At 29.0% G+C, this 24934-nt stretch overlaps 3 protein-coding genes and 1 long non-coding RNA gene across 4 annotated transcripts; 1 reads left to right on the top strand and 3 right to left on the bottom strand.

Moving 5' to 3' along the window:
* Positions 1 to 1191: 1191 nt before the first annotated feature.
* LOC112736052 (uncharacterized protein At4g22758-like) lies at positions 1192 to 2417 on the bottom strand. The gene is made up of 2 exons (XM_025785412.3): positions 1924 to 2417; positions 1192 to 1684 (listed from the first exon to the last, which is right to left on the bottom strand). Exons 1-2 carry the CDS (start codon positions 2192 to 2194, stop codon positions 1503 to 1505), a joined length of 453 nt encoding a protein of 150 aa, XP_025641197.1. The 5' UTR covers positions 2195 to 2417; the 3' UTR covers positions 1192 to 1502.
* A 1445-nt stretch (positions 2418 to 3862) lies between these two features.
* LOC140178023 (uncharacterized) lies at positions 3863 to 5256 on the top strand. The gene is made up of 2 exons (XR_011870005.1): positions 3863 to 4474; positions 4739 to 5256. It is a non-coding gene; the product is annotated as an uncharacterized lncRNA (long non-coding RNA).
* Positions 5257 to 8307: 3051 nt separating this feature from the next.
* Positions 8308 to 9960, bottom strand: LOC140177752 (uncharacterized). Its single transcript, XM_072210910.1, has 2 exons — positions 9894 to 9960; positions 8308 to 8972 (listed from the first exon to the last, which is right to left on the bottom strand). The coding sequence occupies exons 1-2, from the start codon at positions 9958 to 9960 to the stop codon at positions 8308 to 8310; spliced, it is 732 nt and encodes a 243-aa protein (XP_072067011.1).
* Positions 9961 to 23527: 13567 nt separating this feature from the next.
* LOC112735466 (F-box protein At2g26160-like) lies at positions 23528 to 24766 on the bottom strand. The gene has a single exon (XM_025785001.1). The coding sequence runs from the start codon at positions 24764 to 24766 to the stop codon at positions 23528 to 23530; it is 1239 nt and encodes a 412-aa protein (XP_025640786.1).
* Positions 24767 to 24934: the final 168 nt, after the last annotated feature.

The raw sequence follows: 24934 nt of genomic DNA, 5'->3' as shown, positions 1-24934 counted from the left end.
TCGTATAGTGCCTTTATATATGGATACAATTATTAGCCATCCATGATAAGAACCATGGATAAGATTGTATTGCAGCTCTGGCAGTTTGAGATGGTAAATTCCCTTCTCGTCAAGACTAAGAGTGTCGAGAGTTTCTTTATCAATGCTAGGTAATTGAGTGATACAAGCTTTGGAAGGTTCTTTAGCAGCGCCACCAATTGGTAATAGCAGCCACGGAGCTTTGATGCCATTGCGAATCTTGGGAAGTTTGAAGTTCTATTGCTTGCAAACCAATCAAAGTTGAAGGTAGTCATCATACAAATAGAGTCGCTTTGTAATTTGGTTCAACATATCTTGATGAATGTTTTTCCATTGATCAACCTCACCCATGATGTGTACGTTAGACTCGAGCTATGTCAATTGACACAGGACTCTACAATGCAATACTTTCTCTGTTTTAACTATATCAAACATTCTATGGCTAAACAATGATCATCTTGAACAATATAAACAACCATCAATTAAATAAAAATATACTACATCCTAAATTAATGTTACTAATTAAATTTAAGATTAATTTACTCTTTTAACCTTATTAATTTACATTGTTTATATATTGTTCAAAAATGTTGTTGATTACCTATATTTTTCCTTTCAATATTCCAACTTTGACTACTAAGAAGGCTTGTGTGTTTGTTTTCTTTTAATGGATTATATTTAATAACATAGAGTGCTCTTAATTATCCTATCCTTCATAGCACACATAAAAAAAATACAGGAAATTAACTATAGTACAATCTAAGCAACTCTTTTTTATTTTTTATTTTAAAATTTAAAAAAATTAATATAGTGAAAAATTATTTATTTTGTAACGGATCTATTTTTTAATTAATTGGTTAAAATTACTTTATTTCTAGTTGATTTTTTAACGAAATTGCATTAAAAAATTTTCACTTTGCATATTATATATCAAATTTCTCAATATATAGAATAAGATTAGTAGTACCTTTGATCATAAAGTTAAATGAATTGCAATACTAAACAAATAGCATATTCATTCCCATGTTAATTAATTTTAAAGTCTAAAATTAGTACGCGTTGCATGTAAATAAAGAGGTCGATATATACATATAAACAAGATGTATATTTTGCTTAATAAAGAACATATAATATATAATCTTGGGTATTAAAAACATAGTCTGTGCTATCTTGAACAAAGCAGTTGAACTAGTAGTAGCACTAGCACACAACTGCAACAAACACATTATTATTGAATAACAAAGAACAATCATGGCTAGAACACTGAATTGTAGAAGAATTCTACATTAAATTGATATATCTTTTATTTTTTGAAAAAAGAAACTTATTAATACAACCGGACGGAATAAAAAAAAAAGATACAAAAACATAAAAAATCCTAAAATCCAAACATGGATTAACCCATGGTCATCTTCGGCATTACCATCAACAACCAAATAGATTAACACCACATCATTCTTCATATCTCAAATTGATATATCTCTTCAATGGGATAAAATTTTCAGTCCAACTGATTTGTTGAACCATGCCTTCCAGCCACTACCACCATTGCTTTTCTGAGATATCAGCTCTGTGTTCGGTTCTGGCTTTGATGAACACACTTGCTTCTTGCACAGCACAAAGTTCCTCACCCCATAAGATCCTATGGCTTCCAATGGATTCAGAGCTGTCAAAGCAGTTTTCATAAAAACCAATAAAAATAACCAGTCAGCTTCAAAAATCTCATGAACCAAACTTTATGTTATTATAATATTGGACTCTTCTAAAATCACATCTTGTTACTCCCTAACACTAAATGTATCTCTATTCATATGATATAGAGAATTTCTATGGCTTAAAAATTTAGAGTTTGATACAAAAGAATTCATGGAAACCTAAAAAGGTGTTCTTGAGAAAGAATGATACCATCAAAGTATGCATTATAAAGGAGGAAGTCGGTGGGATCAAAACCAAGAAGAGGAAGCCTGCCTTGACGAGCATAGGACTTGAGAGCAGTTTCAATGATCGCAGAAACAGTGTCCTTTTCATTCACCACAAACCTTATTGGCCCTGCGCTCCCAAGTATGTTGATACTCACCAACAACTTGTTACACTGCTGCTTCTTCTGATCCTCGTGGCTTCCCTTGCTCTTGTTCTTCTGCATCACCATCTTCTCAAAAGCACTCTTCTTCATCATAAACCCTTATTCTTAAATTCTTTAACAATAAGGATTGTATGATATAAATGGTTAGTTCAAGGATCAAGGCCTACGCAGCGGTAGCACCAAACAGTTTTGTAGGAACAAAAGGAAGTGGTTGCCGTTCCAAACTCCAGCGACCTTCGAGAAGAAGAAGAGCATCTAACAAGCAGCATTCAACGCAAGGTTTTGAGTATAAAGTGACCTTGGAAGAATGCTATGCAAATTCAAATGCCCTCAATTCTTCTACTTATATATTTTAATGGTTGTTATTATTGTTTTTCTTTTTCAGTGATGTTAAGAGAGATATACACGCACTTAAAAGATTGTGTATTAATTTAGATCATTCATCTATGTATCATTGTATCTAAGGGTGTATATGGCCGGGCCACACTGGATTTGGCTTAACTCAGACCTGACCTGAAATATAGACCGGGCCTAATTTTTAGACCTTACCCCGATCCTATACCCGATGAAACCTACGCATCTTCGGGTCTGGTGAAAACCCGGTAAAAACCAGATGAAAACCGGGTCTTTAGTATGTAAAAATCACCTAATCTCCAACCATTATTTCACAATTTATATAATAAAATTCACTTAAAAAAATATAACAAGAACCAACCATTCTCTAAAATTAAAGCATAACCATAATCAATACTAATATTGTCTAATAATACCAAATATTTAAATCAATACAAATAATACAATATTATATATTAGTCTAAAGTCTTATGCATTTTAAACATAAAACATTAACTTATAATTTTATAATGACTAATAACACAAAATATTAAGGTTTACAATATTTAAATTCCACATAAGAATAGCCATCATCCATCACTAATAATACAAAATATTAATTGTGTATGATGACCGGGCCACCGGGCCGAGAATGGGTAACTCGAGCTATGACCCGGACCCGACCCAAAATAATGACCGGGTCTATTTTTGAGGCCCTTACCCGGTCCTAGACCCAATAAAATCACACTAAATTAGCCCATAAAGTGTTTAGGATCAGGCCAAATCTTCAGACCGAACCAGACCATATACACCCCTAATTATATCTACTGAAACATTTATTCCCCGTCCTATTTTCACTATTGTGCTCTGTCTTTTTTGGTTAATAATAACTATGACCAATCAATTTATCTTAGTCTTAACATGTTAACATGGTTAAGTTTATCTTATGATTTGAGATTTGCCATAAGTATTTTAAAATTATTATTAAAATTTAAAATATTACAAAATTAAATGTTATATATTTGATTGAAAATGCGAATATCACATTTAATTTAAAACTATAATATTGGTAGAAAAAGACAGATTAAAATATTCAAATTTTAAAATCCTTTGAAAAAGTATATATAACTCGTAAATCTAAAAAAGTAAAATTTGAAAGAATCTATAAAATTCAATAACCATGTTAGATGTATATTAAAATTAGTCACTAACATAATTTTAAAAATTAAACTGGACTGGCCGATTCAACTAGATTAACTGAAAACCGATTATTTAGTCGGGAGTAAGTCTAGAAACTGTTTGGCAAAAAAATCGATAAAAAAACTGATTGAATCGGCAATCAACCAATAAATTGACAGAACCGTCCGATTTTTTAACAGATTTTTTATTTGAAAATAAAACCTCTGAACCGCGTCATTTTTGTCCCTTAAGGAAAAAAAAAAAGGCTAAACAAACTAACGAGTGCTGAACCCTAATCCCTAAATCACCCATCTTCGTCTCATCTCTCGTCTCTTCTCTGCGAACCATCGCAGCAACTCATCTCTCCTCTCTTTTCTGCGAACCATCGCATAGCTACCACCACCAATCCAGCAGTCCACCGCCACCGCATCCCGCAGCCATAGCACCGACGGATTTGACCACCGCATCCTCGCCGCCTTCTGATTTTCTGATTTTTATCCCTACCTAACCCAACGAAGTCACCACGCCTCCTAGCCCTCTGTCAACCCTAACTTCCCTTTCCTTCAACGAGAAGACCTGCAGAAGTCAGAAGGAACTCCACCATCCCTAGCCCAATCGACGCCGGCAATGACCACCGGCAGTTGCCACCGTCGCGGATCGAAGCTTCAATCGGCTTAGTCGTCGTATGTTCGTCTGAACTTCGAAGCTTCTATCATCGGCAGCACGATTTGAAGATTCTGTTCTCATCCTTGTCGGCTGGTTGGTTTGAACTTCAAAGCTTCTGTCGTCGGCCACCTCTGTCCTACCAAGCATCACTTCTGCCGCCGTAGACTCTGGACCTTTTTTCTTCTCTCTGACGCAGTGAGTTCTTCAATTTTTCAATTAATTTTTTTATTTTGTTAACTATATGAAGCTGCAGTGAGTTCTTCAGTTTTTTATTTCAGTTAATTTTTTATTTTATTAATTATATGAATTTTCGTAGAATTCTTTAGTTCTTCAGCTTTTTCTTTTGTTAATTTTGTAATGTTGAATAGAATTTTGGATTCTGAATTCTAAATGTGAATTGCTGAAAACTTTAAATCTTTTTATGCTTATGAATTTGATCATGTGCGGCGGTTATCTTAGTTGTTGTGAAGAGGATTGAGGGGGAGAAGATGGAATATTGTTGGTTCATTATTCTTATCATCTGGGGAGTTTTTAGCTAGTACTGGAATCTGGAGAGTTTCTAGCTAGTACTGGACTTGTGGATAAAATTGTTGCAAAGTTTTCTCATATTAATGGTTCTGATTGAGGCTTGTAATGGCAATATGATAATGGTTATTGTTTGCTTTTTCTGATAATTGAAATCCCAGTAAATCAGTTTTCAAATACCTAATTTATAGTAGTTCTAAGACATACTAAAATGATTAAGTAAAAATGAGCTGCTATAAATTAATGGGTGAAAATGCTATTTAATTAGAGATAAAGTTTAAGAGTGAAAGTGCATAAAAGGTAGGAGGATGAGAAAATGCTCCAACATAGCAAGGCACTAACTCTCTTGAATCAACCATGTTTATAAATGCCAATGGGAAGCACATAGTTTTTATTGTATAACAAAGCTTGGCAGCAAACCTTGTTGTGTATGAAAGATTTAATTGATAATACTTTTTTAGTTTAGTGTTTTAAATTGCATTACACATTTGCAGTTGAGGCCTATAGTGGTTTTAGAAGTCTTTGCAACTGCTACGAATCTACAGCTTTAGCTTTGATAGCATAAACTGCCTTCTCCTGCCATTATTTGTAATTTCATCAATTGTAATGCAAACCATCACTTTATTTAATATTTAATTAAACCGGTTGAACCTCGGTCGAATTTCGGTCAAATTGGTGAATCAGTAAATCAGTCACCTTATCGGTTTATTAATCGGTCTGGTTCTCGTAACCTTGGTCACTAAAATTAGTCACCAGTAAATATATATATATATATATATATATATATATATATATATATATATATATATATAAAAATATAAAATACATATTAAAAATAAATTAAATTAAATATATTTATACACAAATACATATATAGTAACTGATTTTGATGCATAAATAATACTTTAAAAAATTCAATTAGGGAGTTTCTTAACTAATATATCAAAAAAATATATTTAAAATTATTTTTTATTTTAAATTTAAATCTTAAATTTTAAATTCTAAATCCTAATCCTATATCCTCAAAAAATAAAGGTTAACAAAATAATTTCATATTAAAAAATTAATAACACTAACTAATTAAAAATTAATTACACCTGTCACCTACTTTTTTTATCTGTAACATCTGAAAAAAAATCCACATTTATCTTTTACATGTATTTAATTCTTTTATTTAGTTTTTTTTGTTGATAAGACGACCATCCTTTACTGTCTAACATGATAAATAACTTTGATACACATTTGAAATAGAAACTTATATTTATTTACATGTAAGAGTATCTTATTATCGTCCTCCTCATAAAATGATACACGAAAATAAAGTTAATGGAATTCTTGATAATAGGATTTAAATTACAATGTTTATCAAATAAATAAGATTATATATATAGAGTCCCGCTAGAGAGACAATGAGGTATTTATACAATATGTATAATGGACTGTTTATTTAGCCGAATATGTATTAATAATGTAAATTAAACATTATTATCCCTAATTTCTATTTATTTTTTGTGATATCTACCCCCAATTTATTCCAAATTCTTTCATATTAACCATTCATTACCCACCATTACCTACCCTCCAAAAAATCCCATTGTTTGTTTTGCAGAAAACCCCCTTTTTCCGCTGCCCCGCCGTGTGCGCAGCAACCTGCATCCTACCGTTCTGTTTCTGCGCGAAGAACCTCTGTCAACGCCCTCTTCCTCGCGCCAACGCCCTCGCCGAAAGAACCTCTGTCACTCCTCACGCGGCCGAACATCCGTGACCTGCAACTGTCAGTGTCACCGACGTGAGTTGCAGCTAGGGGTGGCAAGCAGGGAAGCCCGCCCCGCCCTGCCCCGCCCCGCCAGAAGCCCGTCCTTTTTGCGGGTTGGCCCGCCCTGCCCCGTCTAGTGAGGCGGTTCCAGAATTCTAGCCCGCCCCTGCCTAACGGCGGGTTGGCGGGCCGGCGGGCTAAGCCCGCCAAATATTCTTTTTTTTTTACTTTCAACTATTACATAATATATATAAAGGCATAAAAAAATCTCTTCTGTTTTTTACTTTTTGACTATTATAATTTCTAAAAGTATAAACAAAGTATAATTTTTATATTCACAAACATTAAAGTCTTTGTAATTATAAATATTGTTCCTAAAGCAAAATAAACATAATCCAAAACATAATTATAAATATTGTCTCTAAAACAAAATAAACATAATCCAAAACACTCAATTTTTATCTTCATTCTCTTGTAAGTTGGGTTGGAGGAAGTTGGATTTTGGGAAAAAAATTGTAAAAATACCCCTTGCCAAAAAAATACTAAGCACGGCGGGAAAGCCCGTCCCGCCCCGCCAAAGCCCGCGGTTTAAGCGGTGCGGGTTAGGCGGGCTTTTCCTATTTGGCGGTCCCAATTTTCCAGTCCAACCTGTCTTTTTTGGCGAGTTACGCGGGCCGGCCCGGCGGGTTTAGGCCTGTTTGCCACCCCTAGTTGCAGCCCCGAACCTCGCGCTCGCATCATCCCAGCGCTGCTGACTGGATCTTGTTGAATTACTCGAAGAATAAACATTCACGAAAACTGAACATCCAAATTCATACAAAAATGAACCTCCAATGTGAACGTGTATAGATCATAACCAGCAATCATCGTCTACAACTAAGCACCCAAGAATAACCATCCACATTCAGAGAGAAAGTGAACATCCAGCGACAGGAAGAAGGCACAAACCGGCTGCGATGGAGGCGCTGGACGTTCGGATTGCTGCGGTGCTGTGAGCCCGACTCACACAATATGCGCGTCCTCCCTACGTACGGTGGCCTGTGCGGACGACGGCGCCAGTCGGAAGAGTGTTGGCGCGATGTCTGACAGCGACTGGTAACCGTGGCGGCATTGTACCAGCTTTTGCTTCGATGAGAGAGTGAGAGAAGAGTTTACACCGTATTGAGAGAGGGAGATAATCCTAATTTAATTCTGACGGGAATCATGATTTGATTTAAATTTTAAATGGAAAATTATTCAAATTTAATTAACTAGTGTTAAACCCGTGCGATGCACGGGCTTATATTTAAATTTGATAAGTTAAATTAAAAATAATATTTTATAACCATATATTTTTTAAAATTTAGTATAACACTATCATCGTCGTTATATAATAAACGTGTTAAATATGTTGTTTTATCTTTATTCAAAGTAAAATATAAATAGAAGAGTTTGAAGTTTATAATATTCTTAAACCATAAGGAGGGAGACATGAAAAAAATAAGAACATATATAACTGTAATAATAGCATGTTAATTTTACACTAAATTTTATATAAAAAGCTAATAAAAATTTATCGATCGATAACCTAGTATCTTACTAACTTCATTAGAAAAGCAATTGGCATAGGATGTTGTGCTCCTTGTTACACATTTCATTTCAAATCTGAAAAAAGAGTTATAGATAAATTAGTTATATCTATAATAAATATTTGTACAAAAGTATAAATCATAACATGCTATTAAAATAAAAATAATATTATTCTTACCTAAATATTATTAAAAACCTCTTTGAACACGACATTTGTTGTTGATGACTTTGGATTGCCATCTTCGTCTAGAATTAAAACCCTGAGGCCACTGCGACTCTTAACTCTTGACAAAGTAACATAAAGTTGTCCATGAGTGAACACTGATTTTGGCAAATAAAGTCGTACATGTGATAATGATTGACCCTGACTCTTGTTAATGGTCATTGCAAAGCATATTGTCAATGGAAATTGTCTCCGTTGGAACTTAAATGGAAATCCTGAATCTGAAGGGATCAAGTTCATTCTTGGAATGTATACTTTATCTCCAATATTTCTACCGGTCACTACCGTCGCTCCAATTACGTTGCTGCCAAGTTCGTTAACTATTAATCTTGTCCCGTTGCATAAACCTGAAGTCTGGTCTATGTTTCGCAGTAGCATTACAGCGACTCCTGGCTTCAAAGTCAACTTGTGATTGGGTAGTCCCGAACATTTGATGTCATTTAGGAACTCTGGTGTGAACCACTCTGGTTGTACATCTTCATTCTCATCAGCTTGACATGTGTCAGAGCTCAAATACTCCTTTTCCATCCCTGGAAAGATTGTCAAGAAAAAATCGTTTACCTTCTCGACACTCTCAAGCGTGGGTGCAAGAATTGCCCTACTCTGAAAATACCTGTAATCTGACATGTTTTGCAACAAATTTGGATATGCAAAGTCTACCAAATGAGAGAGAGGGTCATCAATAGTTGTAATCAATAGATCATCTGAAATTTCAACTTCTGATTCATCACCAACAACAGAGCCAATATTTCCATTTCCAACATCAAGTATCCAATTAGAAAATCTCTTCATTTCACCTTCATCTTGATCCGAAGAAGACATTAGAAGCCTCATATTCGTATGTAGTTTCAGAACCTTACAAAATGACCACAGATGGGATGAGTTAATAGCGGATGCCAATATATCGTGTCTACTTCCTTTCGGAATCACCGGAAGTATCTGTCTGAAATCACCTCCTAGAACAACAACCTTACCACCAAATGGTTGATGTGTCTTATGTTGATCGGTAACTGATATAAGATCCCTGAACGTCCGATCAAGTGCTTCAAAACGGCAGTTGTACCTTCCCTCGCATACAAGATATTGAGAACTCAAAATTGGATCCTGTTTTGGACTTCTCTGATCTCTCCTCATACCACATCATGGCGTCGTAATACCGACAAAAAAATTCTAGGTCACCAATATCTATCACATCTAATAATCACCAAGATAATAAATTGTTTCAGTTATATCTGCAACAAATACTTTATATAAAAATATACCTTTCTTTCACCATGTTAAGTATAAAAATAATATTTATAAAATATTATCGAAGAATGCATACAATTTCATTGTGCCAACCTCAAGATTTAAGTTTTACATGCACGTTAATCAAACAATAAGAATTGCAATAAATCAATGTTCAAATACAAAAATTATAATATATAACCATATCTTAGTTTGAATTTTAAAACTTGAACACTAAACGATAATTTTTTTGTTTATAAAAAGCAAAACAATAGTAAATAATAAAGTGCTGATATTGCTACTTCTTAAATTACCTGCATTCTTAGCAACATCGAATATGGCTGGGTATTCAATTTGCACATAATCATCTAATATAGTCATGTTTTCAATAATATCTTCAACTTCTTAAAAATTTTTTGAAAGATTTATAGTCAATTCCTTCAAGAATGTTTTTCTTTGTATCAAGTGTCTTTCTTTTTCAGCTATGCACACTTCTTCTAATTCTTTAGTATCTAAATTTGAATTAGATGTACTTGCTCCTGTAATCATTAGAGATAATACATCAAGTACTTTATATTATAAAAAAAAATAAATATATGTTAAATGTTTGAATCAGCTGAATTATGAATATATATTATGAAGGTAGTATTAAAGATAAAAGAAATAAAATTTTAGCTTTGTGATAATTACAATCTATCATGCTTATCTTACCATGTCTCTTTTGAAGTAGCATAGTCTTCCTATTCAGTCTTGCATTCCTTTGCAATCTAATTCGATTTGTGTACTCCAATGAATCTATAATAATTATTTAGTATATGCCAAAGATTGTTTTTAATAGACCAATTGAAAAGTTAAATATTTGGTCTTTAAGTAATAAAAGCATATTAACATACGCTGGCTTTGTAACGGGTCGATATTGTTTGATGTTTGTTGAAGATGTTGCTGACTTATCTGATGACATGGGCTATCATATGCTTCACGTGTGATACCCGAATTACTAATATCACTAATATTGGAACATTGTTCTTTTTCATCTACAGAGTGTAGATTAGTAGTTGGAGACATTGATCGATATGGTGTTGGGTTATTACCTAATAAGAACTCGAGATATTAGTTTTGAACATATTTTCTGTTAAAGTTTATAATTGAATAAATAGTAGGAAAATCAAAATACATAGAGTGCATGTACATTCACATAAGCAAGTTCCAAACAAAATCATCCAAAAATAAATCTGTATTAATGCTATTGGTAATGTTCGACAACACCGATTAAAAATGCACACCATTGGAACTATCACTCGAATTTCCTGTAATTTTTTCATAAACAAATTTAGTAACATATTACGAAGACAATGTAAATTAATAATTTATTACTTGTCAATAACTAAATAATATATAGAAAATATTGTATTTTATGGGCTTTCATTCGGCCAAAATACTCATGACATGTTAGTTATTTTGTATACCCAATAAAAACTAAATATATAGAACTGACATACTTAAAAATACCAAATAAAAAAATATATTATTCTAACATAAAAACAAAAATGATATAATAATTAATTTATTTTTTTATATGAAATCTACCTTGAATTGTGTTTGGTTTTGTATTTTCTTTGTCTTTTAATATCAATTTTCTCTTCAATATAATCTTGCTTTTCTTTGGACTTCTTGCATCTTTCAATATATACCTAAACATATCAAATAAATAAATTTTTTAACCAATTAAAAATATATATACATTATACATAATACATTTTTATTATCAAATTTTTTATATTATTAAAAAGAATAAAGTAGTACACATATGACAGCGTTTGTTTTTGGTATACATGTCCATCAAAACATAGACACAGGAGTACATGTATGGTGCTTGTTTACTGAGACAAAAATGATGAAAGACATGGTCATACACAAACACCCATTAAAAACATGTATTTTGTGTCTCTCTAAAATGCTGAAACACTAATTTTTAACTTGAGACACTAATTTTTTTACAATTTTTTCTCATGTCTAACTTACCAAATAGAATATGAAATTAGTGTCTTCTTATGTCTATGTAAAATTGTACAGGTTTTATTTTCAATGGTTGCTTTAATTTCCTTTTTATTCTTATTTATTTAGTTACGTAAATATATTTTACGAAAAATAATATATATTTTTTTACAAAAGTATCTTTTTTCAAATAAATATAAGTTTAGTCTCACGATCAATAAATTCAACTTATAGTTAAAATCTTTTTTTTTTTTCCATTTCTTTAAATAAAGAGATTGAAAATGAATAACTTATAAGTAAAAAGAGAAAAAGATGAAAGTACCTCTATTGTTGTGCTGAAATAATCTAAAAAATAACAATGTAAACGAAGTAAATAGAAAAATATAAATGTGACAAATAAAAAATTTAAATTTAAAAATCAAAACTGTTAAGAAGCCACTTAATTAGGAATTAGTATTAGAATTTTAAATTTCAAATTTTTAAATAGAGTTTCCTAATTAGCTAGTGCAAATTTAAAATTTTTAAATAAACTTTTTTAATTAAACGTTTGTTATTCATTAAGAATATAGGAATTTGTTAATTTAAAAATAATTTTTATTAGTTTCGTCATAAATACTATCAATCCTATTATTTATCGATAAAAATAAATAAAATTAAATACAATCTAAAAATTAATAACCTTATAAATTACGTAAATTTAGAAAAAAATACTTAAAAAGAGAGAAAAAGATGAAAATACTTCTACTGAGAAAAAACAATCTAAAAGATAATAATAAAAATTTATAAATGTGGCAAGTAAAAAAATTTAAATTTAAAAATCGAAATGGTTAAAACCTTACTTAATTAGAAATTAGTATTAGAAATTTAAATTTAAAATTTTTAAATAGAATTTCCTAATTAGCTAGTATAAATTTTAAATTTTTAAATAAAATTTTCTAATCAAACGTCTGTTTCCATTAGGAATATAGAAATTTGTTAATTTAAAAATATTTTTTTTAGTTTCATCATAAACAGTATTAACTTTATTATACATTTTCTAAAATTTAAACAGTATTACATTTTTTTAAATAGTATAAATAACTTCACATATTAATAAGACTGATAATTCTATTTACTTTATTATAATCCTTTGTATTAGCATAGTAGCTTATAAATTATATAAATTTTTAAAAAATATTCTCAAATCTAATTGCTTACGTAAAAATTCAAAAAAAAAGTATATTTGAATTTAAATTTAAGATTCTAAACATAATACTTTAAAATTAGATTTTTTTTAAATAAGTACACATTAAAATTTAATAACAAACTTAATTGTATCAACAATAATTCAAAAAAAAAATTTATAACTTTATGACATTAAATATTAATTTAAAAATTATCAGAATATCAACAGTGAGAATTAAATTAAAAATAAAATCACAAGTAATAACCAAATAACTTCAATTTATATTTAAAAAAATTTTAAATTCCAAACATAAAAATCGAAAAGAACCAAAAGAAAAATAACAACTCAAGAAAAGACAATGGTTCTACCAAAACAAACATATGCTTGGCATTATTCTATTAGATAGACTCTAAAAGGGGTTCCAAAACATGTGCATCCAAATTCTCAAGTTTCTTTCTCAATCTTGATCTTCTTGCAAGTTGAGGTATCTGCTTCCACCTTCGAATCTTCTGACTCCGAGGATAGTCGCTTAGTTGGTATAATAACATTTTTCAATAATTCGGATTCATCATTGGCCGCAACTTCATTGGAGAATTCAAACAATAAATTCTGTACAAAAAATCACGTTAAATTAAAGACTTCTTTCTAACCTTTGATTTTATCTCACTAATATTTTTTGAATAAAATTAAGATCTAATTTTGAGAGAACAAAAAAAAAATATTTTTTGAACAAATACCTTAGCACCTTCTACTTTCTCCCCTTCAATGATTGAGGATGTCTTTGAAATTGGAAGCAAACCACCGGTGTAGTCAACATCCTAAAATTATAATTAATTATTATTTATAAATTAGATACTACTAATGACTAAGGAAGCAAAAAATAAATTGATTTTTAATAGAAAGTACACTTATATATACTCACAATTTGAATAGAGTGAGCCTCTTTGAATTTATTTATGAGATCCACATTATCAATCATCTTCTTAACTTTATAAGAATGTGAAAAATGTGGATTATCTGATATTTGAACTTCAACGACGAAGAGATAGATCTTATCAATTAGGTTGAGCAAAAGTGTAGGTGTATCCGATAGATCTCTTTTCTGCAGGGTATTACATAATATATTAATAATAAATAATATAAAAAGTACCAATAAAAGTATCTTCACAAATGCGTTTAGAAATAAATATTGGTTAGATTTTATCAATAGGAGTGGATCAAGTATCTCTACACAGTTCTTTCCCAAAACTTGTTTTGCCTCCTTGTCAAAGATTACAAAACATACACAATTAGAATCATCAATGACACTAAGCTTTATTCGATACCTACTTAAAAAAGAAAATAACATAAAAAATGGTTAAATATAGACTTATTCAATATCTAATCCAATGTACATAGACTTTAATTTAAAAAATAAATAAATAAATAACCTTAGAGTTATAGATAAAAGGATATTAGTAGAAAACTCGTGTCTTCATTAAACCAAACCATCTCAATTGAGTATGGCAATGGAAAATTTCCGTAACTTGATAGTGTCCATAACCTATCACTCGTATACGTACACACAAATTGTCGATTGTAGGATTGATGTCAGCAATTTTGTGAATACCAGCCATTGGAATAAGTAGGGAGATTTTGGATATATGTAAAGAAAATGATTGATGTACTTTAAACTGTGGTTCTTTACATTTCTCATAACTTATCCTTTTATAGTTGCATCATAACTAAATTTTTTTAAATTTGGTTGACTTTAATTTAAAATTTAAAAAATAACAAACTAAATAAAACAACCCAAACTTAAAATTTGAAAATAACAACCTAAACAAATAATAATTTAAAAATTCTAAACTAACGTAAATCTTTATTTATAGTAATATTAGTATGTAACAACCAAAGAATAATTAACGTAAATTTTTTTAAAACTCTAAATTTCTTTAAAAGAATTTATGTAGCTGCAATTAAAAAAAAAATTTAACAAAATTTTAAAAAATAATGCTAAAAAGAATTAACAGATTTTTAAAAAATAGTGTTAAAATATAAAAAAGAACAATCTAAGTAAAATCTAAATAAAATTTAAAAAATAACAACTTAAATAAAATAATTTAAAATTTTAAAAATAACAACCTAAGTAAAACAACCCAAACAAATAAAACAATTTAAAATTTAAAAAATAACAACCTAAGTAAAACAACCCAAACTTAAAATTTGAAAATAACAATCTAAGCAAATAATAATTTATAATTTATAAATATAAATCTAAAAATTTCTAGTGACGACACGTAAGCAAATAAATTCCGAGACTCAACGTATGAGCGCCACATCAACAAATGAGCTCCTCATTTATATTACTATAAAGATTGCCATAACTACTCAAAATTAATTAATTGTCATAACTAACGGGAATCATGATTTGATTCAAATTTTAAATTAAAAACTATTTAAAATTAATTAATTGCCTCTAATTTAATTCTAATTTCAATTTAATCTCATTATATACATTGTATAAAATATACATTGACTTCTCGTACTTTTCCATATATATATTCACTCCACGTTCCACGTTATTTAATTAACTAGATTTCGGTGGAAGTGAGGGTGACAAAAGTAAACAAACTATAATGAGAGAGAGAGAGTTATTGGATGGTCATTTGGTGAAGGGGGATTCTTTTTGAGGGGGTTGCTATATGTAGCTGGTAAAAAATTAATATTAATGTCTAATTAATGATAAAAAATAATAAATTTTAATATTTTTTGTAATAAAATTTTTTATTTATTCTATTATATAAAAATTGGATTTCTGTACTTAATGATGGAGCTGAGCTGACGTGACATACTTTTAAGAGTATTTCTTGGTTTATTTCTTTTAACTCATTAAATACAAGTTACTACAGTAAATTAATTATAGCAACTAATTGATTTGATTATATATTTAAATATCACACAATTTATTATAATTTATATCAAATAATTAATTATTAAAAGTGTTTTTCAATTTATTTCTTTTAACTCATTAAATACAATTTATTACAGTTAATTAATTATAATTTATTATATCAATTATTTTAATTTATTAATTTATAAAGTACATATTAAAATAGATAATTTGTTATTTATTCTAATTGAATATATAATAAACACAAATTAATTTAGTTAAGAAAATCAATCTCCTAAGAGAGTATTTTTCTATTTGTCTTTTTAATTCAGTAAATTTAATATACTATCTCTTGATTTATTTTTTTGAATTCAATAAATTAAATCAAATCAAATCAATTATACTAATTATTTGTATTAACTAATTAATTTGATTAATTCTTTAAAATATTTTTATCTGATTTGTTTTATTTATTTAAATATATTAATTATAACTAATCTATTATTTAATTTTATTAGGATAAATATTAAATTCTATTTCTAATATAAAAATATAAAATTTTATTCCTTCTATTTTTATTTTATCATTATAAAAAGTCATATATATTAGAAGAGGATCTCATTTTTTTATCAATTACTCTTTTATTTGGTAGTTTTTACAACAAATTTTTTTCTTTCTATGAGACGTCGTGGCAAGAAGGCAACTATCGACTTATCGTGGATATATACAAGCCACCAGACCCTCCAACTCCCACTCGGAGTTATATATAATATGTTAACCATGAAGTATTCATGGACCATGGTTGACAAGTTCTCAAGTTGGAGTTTATGAAAAGCTTGTCCCTGACAATTTTAGCATGGACTATGAATACTAAAAAAGTGTTCAGATAGAAATTCAATGGCCAAATATGCAAAATGTTATGGATATAAGATCAATCTACAGAGGATAAGAAAAATCACTTTTAAAATATTAATCCGAATTATATAAATCTATCGTTGTCACTACCTTTATTTTATAATTATTTTTTGGTCTCCAGTTTTGCTGCAGCTATAAAAGATTTGAATATTTAGGTCATGAATGTGGTTTCAGTAGATACTCCAGATACACTTCCTATTATATATGAACACGGTCTTTTTGGCATGTATCACGATTGGTATAAATCGTTTAGCACTTATCCTAGGTCCTACGATTTTCTCCATGCAGATTATCTCTTTTCAACTCAAGAAAATGTATATATAATTATTTCATTTCTCATTCATCAAAATCAATAGTTTGTCAGATCATATCAACAGGCAATAATTATCTGTGTCATTTTACTAATATATTTATTGGTTTCTTAAGTGTAATTTTCAAGTTATTGTGGCTGAGATTGATCAAATTCTGAGACCCAAAAGTATGTTTATTATTCGAGACACTGCTGAGGTAATTAATGAGCTTGAGAGCATGGTAAAGTTTATGAACGGGGAGGTTTGCATGACTTACACTAAAAAAAATGCGGACTTTTTAGGTGTTCGAAAGTCTACGTGACTACCTACAGAGATTGTAACGCTCGAATATGTTATTTGATTGATAGAATGGATAGGTGAATTTTGAATTATGGCTTAGAAAAATTCGTGTGTAATTGTACTTCAACATTTATCTATGTATCATAGTAGTCAGACATTCATGTATTTGACTTTTTTTTTTATTTGGTTATTGATTTTGATTTCCATTTAGAGGTTGGTATATTTTGTTATAAGATGGTGATATAGATAAAAAAAATTTCATCAAATTATTGAAAATGTAGAGGTCCTCGCCTTAGAAGTCAAATAATTAAGATTATGGACTATTGTATGATGAAGTAGATATTATTTATGTAATTGAATATTTTTAAAGAAACAATATATTGGAGAACATAGACAAAAAAAGTTAGAAGAATTAATATTATTAGTATAAAAATTGAAAAAAATTATTAAATTATACAGTTTAAAAATAAGGCCATTTAAATTTATAGTTAAATTTTTTCAATTTATATTCATAATCCAAACTTATCAATAGTTTATAATATGATTTCACAAGTTATAAAATGTGATATTAGTCATTGTTATATATATGAAAAATGTGACTCATTTAATATTTAAATATTTTATTTTTTATTAATATTATTATAATAAGATACATGTAATTTTATGAGAATGATATAACCTGGATTTTGGTTATCTAAGAATTGACTAAGTGGCTGGTATAATTCCACATTACGAACTGACGAATACTAGCAATTGGAATGATAAAAAAAAACAGCCAAATAGATATTCGTAGAGATTAATCGCGATTTAGAACTTAATAGAAATATGTCAAATGTTCATGGGTGGGATTGTGGAAATCTATCCACATGAAATGGACGGGGACGGGGACATAGTTATCCTCTCCATAAGATCTGTAAAAACAACGCGAATATAAAATTACCGATTTTTTCTAATATATATTTTTGAATTTAGTAACCTTTATTCTTACCTCCAATTCGAACACTTTTTTTAGACACATCTTTAGTCTTAATTTTGCATCTCTCTCTAACTCACTTTCTCTGCCTCTTAAATTTGTCACTACACCGCTCAGTTTCATTCCAAAAAATTATGTTATGTAATTTGTTGGAAGATGTTTTTATATTTTTTTTTGAAATGTTATTTATTATAATGAATATATTATGAATTGTGTTGAATTATATTGAATTAATTATTTTATGATTATTATATTATGATTTTTTATTTAAAAGAAAATTAAAAAAATATCTATAAATAACTGTGGGTATCTGCATTTCTTAAGGGGATAATTAAAGAGGGACTTGCGACAAAAATAGAGAGGGGACGGAGGGTATTTTTTTTTTAAATAGGAGCAAAGGACGGGAATGAAAGTCTGCCACGTCCACACAAGCATCAATTACCATCTCTAAGATAGCATTTGGTGGAGAGATAGAGACGGAAAGACTGAGACTGAGAGACAGAGACTAGAGATAGGGATTGAAATAAATTTCAGTATTCTGTTTGGTGCAAAATGGGGGACAGGAATTGAAATAAGAATAAAACTCTAATTTAATTTGCACAAAGGATAAAATTGGAATTAATTAATTGAAATGAAAGTATTTTAGGTATAAAATGTTATTAAAGTTTCAGTCTCTATCTCTAAAAATTTCAGTCCCCTGTGTCCCTACTTTTTGGAGGTACTGAAATACTGAAATTTTAGAGACAGAGACAGAAATTTTAATACCAGTCTCTGAACTAACAAACATGATACTGAGTCTCAGTCTCTCAGTCTCTGTCTCAGTACCTCAAAACAAACACTACCTAACTAACAACGGAAATTTAATTTGAGCCGATTTGAGATGGGACACGTGGACTTTATCTGCATTGAGTCCCAAGATAATGAACCAAATTCGAATTTAGAATCCAGACAATGGACCTAGGTTGATCTTACTCACTTGAGTTAATATTTTGAGTTATTGTTGCAAAACAAACTATACTATTAAACATTATTACATTTAATATATGTAAAAGTTAGATGTGCTTACAAAAAAAATTTTTAATCAAACTAAAAAATTTTAATTATATTTTTTCTCTTTTAGTCTAAATATTATTTACTAACGCAATAAAACAAACAAATAAATAATAATAATAATAATAATAATAATAATAATAATAATAATAATAATAATAATAATAATAATAATAATAATAATAATAATAATAATAATCACTCACATAATAATTAAAATGACATCGTAATATATACATGATATTATATATATTAAAGATGATTATATATAAAAAAAATTATTTTTAATAAAGTTAATTTATGTGTAAATTAACTAATTTTTATAACATATAATTTATTACATAATTTTTTCTCTATTTATATTATTAATATATGAAATAAACAACTTAAGCTAGGACAATAAATATAATATAAATATTCACTTATTTATTAGTATTAAAAAATATATAAATAGTAAAAATATTATTTTTTTTTGGTAGAAAAATAATAATAAAGGTTATTAATTAAATTAATTACGTAATACAAAAATTATGAATAATTTTTTAAATAATAATAGAAGAATAAGACCACTATTTTCACGTAATACAATATTTATAAAAAAATTTGGATAACAAATCAATTCTCAATAAATTATACATTAATTCTATCAAAAAAATAAATAAATTATATATTAATTCTGTCAAAAAATAAATAAATTATACATTAGATATTATTATTTGTGTACTAATATATATATATATATATATATATAATCAATTATTAAGTTATAATTAATTTCTAACTCAATTTTTGTTAATTGAAATTTAAATGATTGAAATTATTAAATACTGAATATTTTGCACTTAACTAATTTTATTTTTGTTATTAAAATTTAAAAAAGGTGAGTTGTTAATCAATTTTAAAGTCAAATTTAAATTTGTGTAAAAAATTATTTTTAATTTTATTTTATTGACCAAAATTAATTTTAAAATAAAAAATTATTTTATACATCAACTATAAGATAGTGTAGTCATTCATTTTTTTAACGATAATTATTGCCAAATAAACTAGTATAAAAATGAGAGAAAAATACATTTACCAATCTAGGAATAATAATTTTTTTTGAATATATATATATATATATATATATATATATATATATATATATATATATATATATATATATTGAATACCAAAGTTACTATAATTTTTTTTCACACAAATTAATACTCAACGATAGTGTTTTAGTAATATTACTAAAAAATATTAATCAATCTAATAGCTTTTGTAAAAAAATAAGTCTATATATAAGTTTGAAAACTTGAAAATCATGTGTGAAATATTAACCGGTAACAACGTTGATCATATTGTTTTGACTTCATGAATGAATATAATACCAATAAATAAAGTTGTCACATTTAAATTTCAACAAAGACAAATCTCCACAAGTATTGCTATCAATGATAATTGTTCTACTTTCAAGACAAATACTATTTTTTTCCCCGTATTTTCCAACTCGGCAAGCCGAGAACTAATCCACCAGGGATTGAAACTCCATTTATCAAGGGTTTGTCGCTAGCCAATGAGTTGTTATATACATAAGCGAGATTAAAAAATACTTCCATAAATAGACGAGTGAGATAACTACTCAACCAACTCAAATTGATTAAAATAAATACTAATTATTTTTAACATTTTTAACATTAAAAACCGTTAACCTTTGATTTTAATTATAACTTTATAAAACATTTATAGTAATAATTGTTATATGTTTTTTTGTTTAATTTTTTAATAAAAACTTCATATATTTTTATTAATTATTCTGTGCACTGCATGAGAACATTGCTAAATAAAATGGTGTAAGAAATTAAAAGAAAATGTATTTAATAATGTAAAATAATAATTCATTTTACAATAGAATAAATTATATATCGAATAACAAAAATTGTTATTAGTTTCTCTTCCCATAAACTGATACTCAATGATGGTGTTTCAGTAATGTTATTAAGGAATATTAACTAACTTAATAACTTTTGTAACGGCATAAGTCTGAGTTTGAAAACTTGAAAACATATCATAAAATATGAAATTTTAACAAGTAACAATATTGATGATATTGTTTTGACTTTAAGAATGAATATGATGCTAACAAATAAAATTGTCGCAGGTAAATTCCAACAAAAACAAATCTCCATAAATATTGTTATCAATAAGAAATTATTCTACTTAAAAAAAATATTTTTTTTCTATGGTGTTTTTTTAACTGGACAGATCGAGAACTAATCCACGACGTATAGGGTTGGCAGTGAGGCGGGTTTTTGCCTTACCCGCGCTGTCCTTAAACTTTTCAACTACTCGCTCCACCTATACCTGCGGGTAGTAAAATATTGTATCTTAATCATTTTCTGTGGGTAGTAAAATGATGTACCCTAATTCTTTCCTGCGAGTACCCTCTCCACTCTTACCCATCCTATAACAATTAAATAATACTTTAAGATTTACATATTCATACATAAATTAAGATAAAAAAATTAAAATTTATACATAAATTAAACTGCAAACATAAAATTCATATAATGTCAAATAACATGAAATAAAAAAAATTTAATGTATGATCACTACAAATTTAACATTAAGTGTATTAACACTACTCTAAATATCAATCTCAATATGGCTAGGAGCAACACTGTTTGTTTTGTGCGTCCTCTCTAACATTACTATCCATGAAATAATCTTAAAGCACCTATATTGAAAAAATTGAAAAATCTAAACAAACCATATATAAAGTACTTATTTAAAAAACTGAGCAAACCATTACAACATCAGTAATTAGATCCATTGCACATATATAAATTAACCAAAATCACAGAAGTTCTAATTCTCAATCAACATATATAAACTATTGCAACATGCCAACATCAGTAATTAGAATCCAAAGTTAATAACGATTTAAAATGAAAAATACAAAATGAACTTTATGTAATGAGAACATTCACACTTCAATGAAGAATTAATCATGAAACATATTTATTTTTATATAAAATAATCTTAAAATCAATCATGAAAAATATTAGTACATAATATGGACAGAAATTATTGAAATGTAGATTAGACCCACTGCACATATATAAACAAAATTGCAACACAAATTCACATACAACTTCACCAATAAAATTACAACACAAACTCACAACTTCACCAAGTAGAGATTCAATGAAATACATATTTAGTCATTCATAATGTGAGAGAGAGGGAAACTTATCTGCAGACAGATAAATAGAGGAAGAAAACATGACACGCTCAGGAGAAAGGGGCTACGACCAAGTGATGAGACTGTGGAAGAAGAAAAGAAGAATTTAACAGACTCACAATATGTGATGGGAGAGAGAGGGGGAGAGAAATTTACCTAGAAAAAAGGGTCTCAACAGGAGGAAGGCAGCAACAGGCTTAAGGAATTTACCTAGAGAAAAAAGGACTCAGCAGGAAGGTAGCGACGGGTTCATCAACGACGGTGATGAGTTCAGCAGCGGTGAGAACGAGAGCTACGAAGGTAGGCAGTGACGGGATCAGTAGCGAGACGACGGAAGCTGTGATGATAATGAGAGCGGTGAGGTTTTCCATAGAGAAGCCGAGAAGAAGAATACTCTAGGTGAGGATGACTGAGTCTCTCTAGTGTGGATATGGAGTATGAACTCAGACTAATCATTGAATATGTGATGTGAGGCAAATTCTAATCCATAAAAAGTGTTTATATGTATATACCTTGGGGTGGGTACACCTTAAACCCGACCCATCCTACCCTGCTCGAACACTCGCCTTGAACGAAACCTGCCTCGCCTCGGGTCGAGTTATTATTCGTCTTGATTGGGTAGGAACGGGTCGGGTACTCACCAGTACTCTTGCAAAGTCTAACCACGTATTGATACTCCATCGCTTGTCAATGGATTCGAACATCCTAATACTTTCTTAAGCGGATAAGTGAGATGGCCACTCAACAAACTCAAATTGATTAAGACAAATATTAATTATTTTTAAGATTAAAAATTCTTAGAGTTTAATTTTAATTATAACTTTATTAAATATTTATAATAATAATTATTATATATTTTTTATTTAATTTTTTTAATAAAAGTCTCTATATAATTTCATATATTATTCGTATAGAGTACGGACTATACACTAGTAATTTATAAAAAAATCTCCAAAAACCGAAAAGTGAAGAATATAAATATGTAAACAAATAAGTAATATTTGACTAAAATAATGTCATTACATCACCTTTATATATTAAACTTGATGAAAGGAAGAAATAAGGATTTAGTAGACAGTTTGCAAAATGATCTAAACACAATACTTTCTAAGAGTACAAATTGAAAATCTAAGGATAAAAGGAAAAAAACCTAAGCTAATTAAGGGAACATCCAAACAGGAGGACAAAAAAAGTTAACATCTGATAACACTGTTTGACAACTCTGATCTTCCAAATTGAAGATGCCAATGTTATGATAGTAAACAACGTCGTCTGATGTTTGGTCTATAACAAAATTATCGGTAAAGAAGATCTGATTTCCTTTGCAATTTGAAAAATCGTCAGCCAACATTTGAACAGAAGCATTGAATCCAATTATCAACACATAATTCCCCAAACTAGTTACTCTTGACCATGTGTTTGCATTTTTCTTCAATTCATAAATATCGAATTTGATAGTCTCATAGGAACGCTGGTTATCTTGCTGCATCAAATTATGAAGATGTCTTACCACCATCAATAAACTTCCATCAGCACAACCAATCAGGTATTTAAGATTGGAGACTTCTTCATCTTCAACAGTGACAACATCAGATGGAGGCGTGACTTCATGAATTATTCTCACGGGCTTTGCCTTTGTGTTTGTATCAAACACGTATAGCTGGCCATCATCATCTATTATATATATCTTCTCTTGAAAAAATATAACGTCTTGAAAGTATGTCCATGCATCGGTATTGGTTGTTAATTTGAGCCATTTCCTGTTACTCGGCTTGTAAAAAGCCAAATAAGAACCTCCATATAAAGCCACAGCCATAAAATTATTGTTATTGTCATTGGTAGGAGCTGAATTTATAACAACCTTCCAAACTAGAACTTTATATGCATGTACAGTGTCCGTAATGAACTTGTAGGGTCCAATGTAATAAGAATAATATTCATCTCCGTCATCAATTACATTTGGTAGAGTTGAGATTGGAGGAAGATCCAAGCAAACCTTTGTCAATGGATTTAGCATTCGTATAGTGCCTTCATATATGGATACAATTATTAGCCATCCATGACAAGAACCACGGATAAGATTGTATTGCAGCTCTAGTTTGAGATGGTAAATTCCCTTCTCTTCAAGACTACTAGTGTCAACAGTTTCTTCATCAATGCTAGGTAATTGCGTGATATGGTAGATGTCCTTACCAATTTTGAAAGCTTCTTTAGCAGCGCCACCAATAGGTACTAGCAGCCACGGAGCTTTGATGCCATTGGGAATCTTGGGAACTTTGGAGTTCCATTGCTTGCAAACCAATCGAAGTTGAAGGTAGTCATCATATGAATAGAGTCGCTCTGCGATTTGGTTCAACATATCTTCATGAATGTTTTCCCATTGATCAACCTCACCCATGATGTGTATGTTAGACTCGAGCTATATCAATTGACACAGGACTCTGCAATACTAATTTATGAAAAAGAAAGTGCACTAAAAAAGTTTTTAGCTAAGTTATATTTATAGATAGATGACAATAAAAAAAATTGATCAATTTATGTAAATTAAGATATGATTGAAAGATAA

This window comes from Arachis hypogaea, chromosome 13 (genome assembly GCF_003086295.3).
Source record: "Arachis hypogaea cultivar Tifrunner chromosome 13, arahy.Tifrunner.gnm2.J5K5, whole genome shotgun sequence".
NCBI classification, from domain to species: domain Eukaryota; kingdom Viridiplantae; phylum Streptophyta; class Magnoliopsida; order Fabales; family Fabaceae; genus Arachis; species Arachis hypogaea.
The sequence above is the reverse complement of the archived record's forward strand: the minus strand, read 5'-3'. Positions and strand labels throughout refer to the sequence as shown.

Coding starts and splice junctions, on each gene's coding strand:
- LOC112736052 (XM_025785412.3), bottom strand. CDS start 2,194: ATGATGAAGAAGAGTGCTTTTGAGAAGATGGTGATGCAGAAGAACAAG. Junction 1,685..1,923: donor TTATAATGCATACTTTGATG/GTATCATTCTTT, acceptor CTGCTTTGACAG/CTCTGAATCCATTGGAAGCC.
- LOC140177752 (XM_072210910.1), bottom strand. CDS start 9,960: ATGACTATATTAGATGATTATGTGCAAATTGAATACCCAGCCATATTC. Junction 8,973..9,893: donor CGATGTTGCTAAGAATGCAG/GTAATTTAAGAA, acceptor AAAACATGTCAG/ATTACAGGTATTTTCAGAGT.
- LOC112735466 (XM_025785001.1), bottom strand. CDS start 24,766: ATGGGTGAGGTTGATCAATGGGAAAACATTCATGAAGATATGTTGAAC.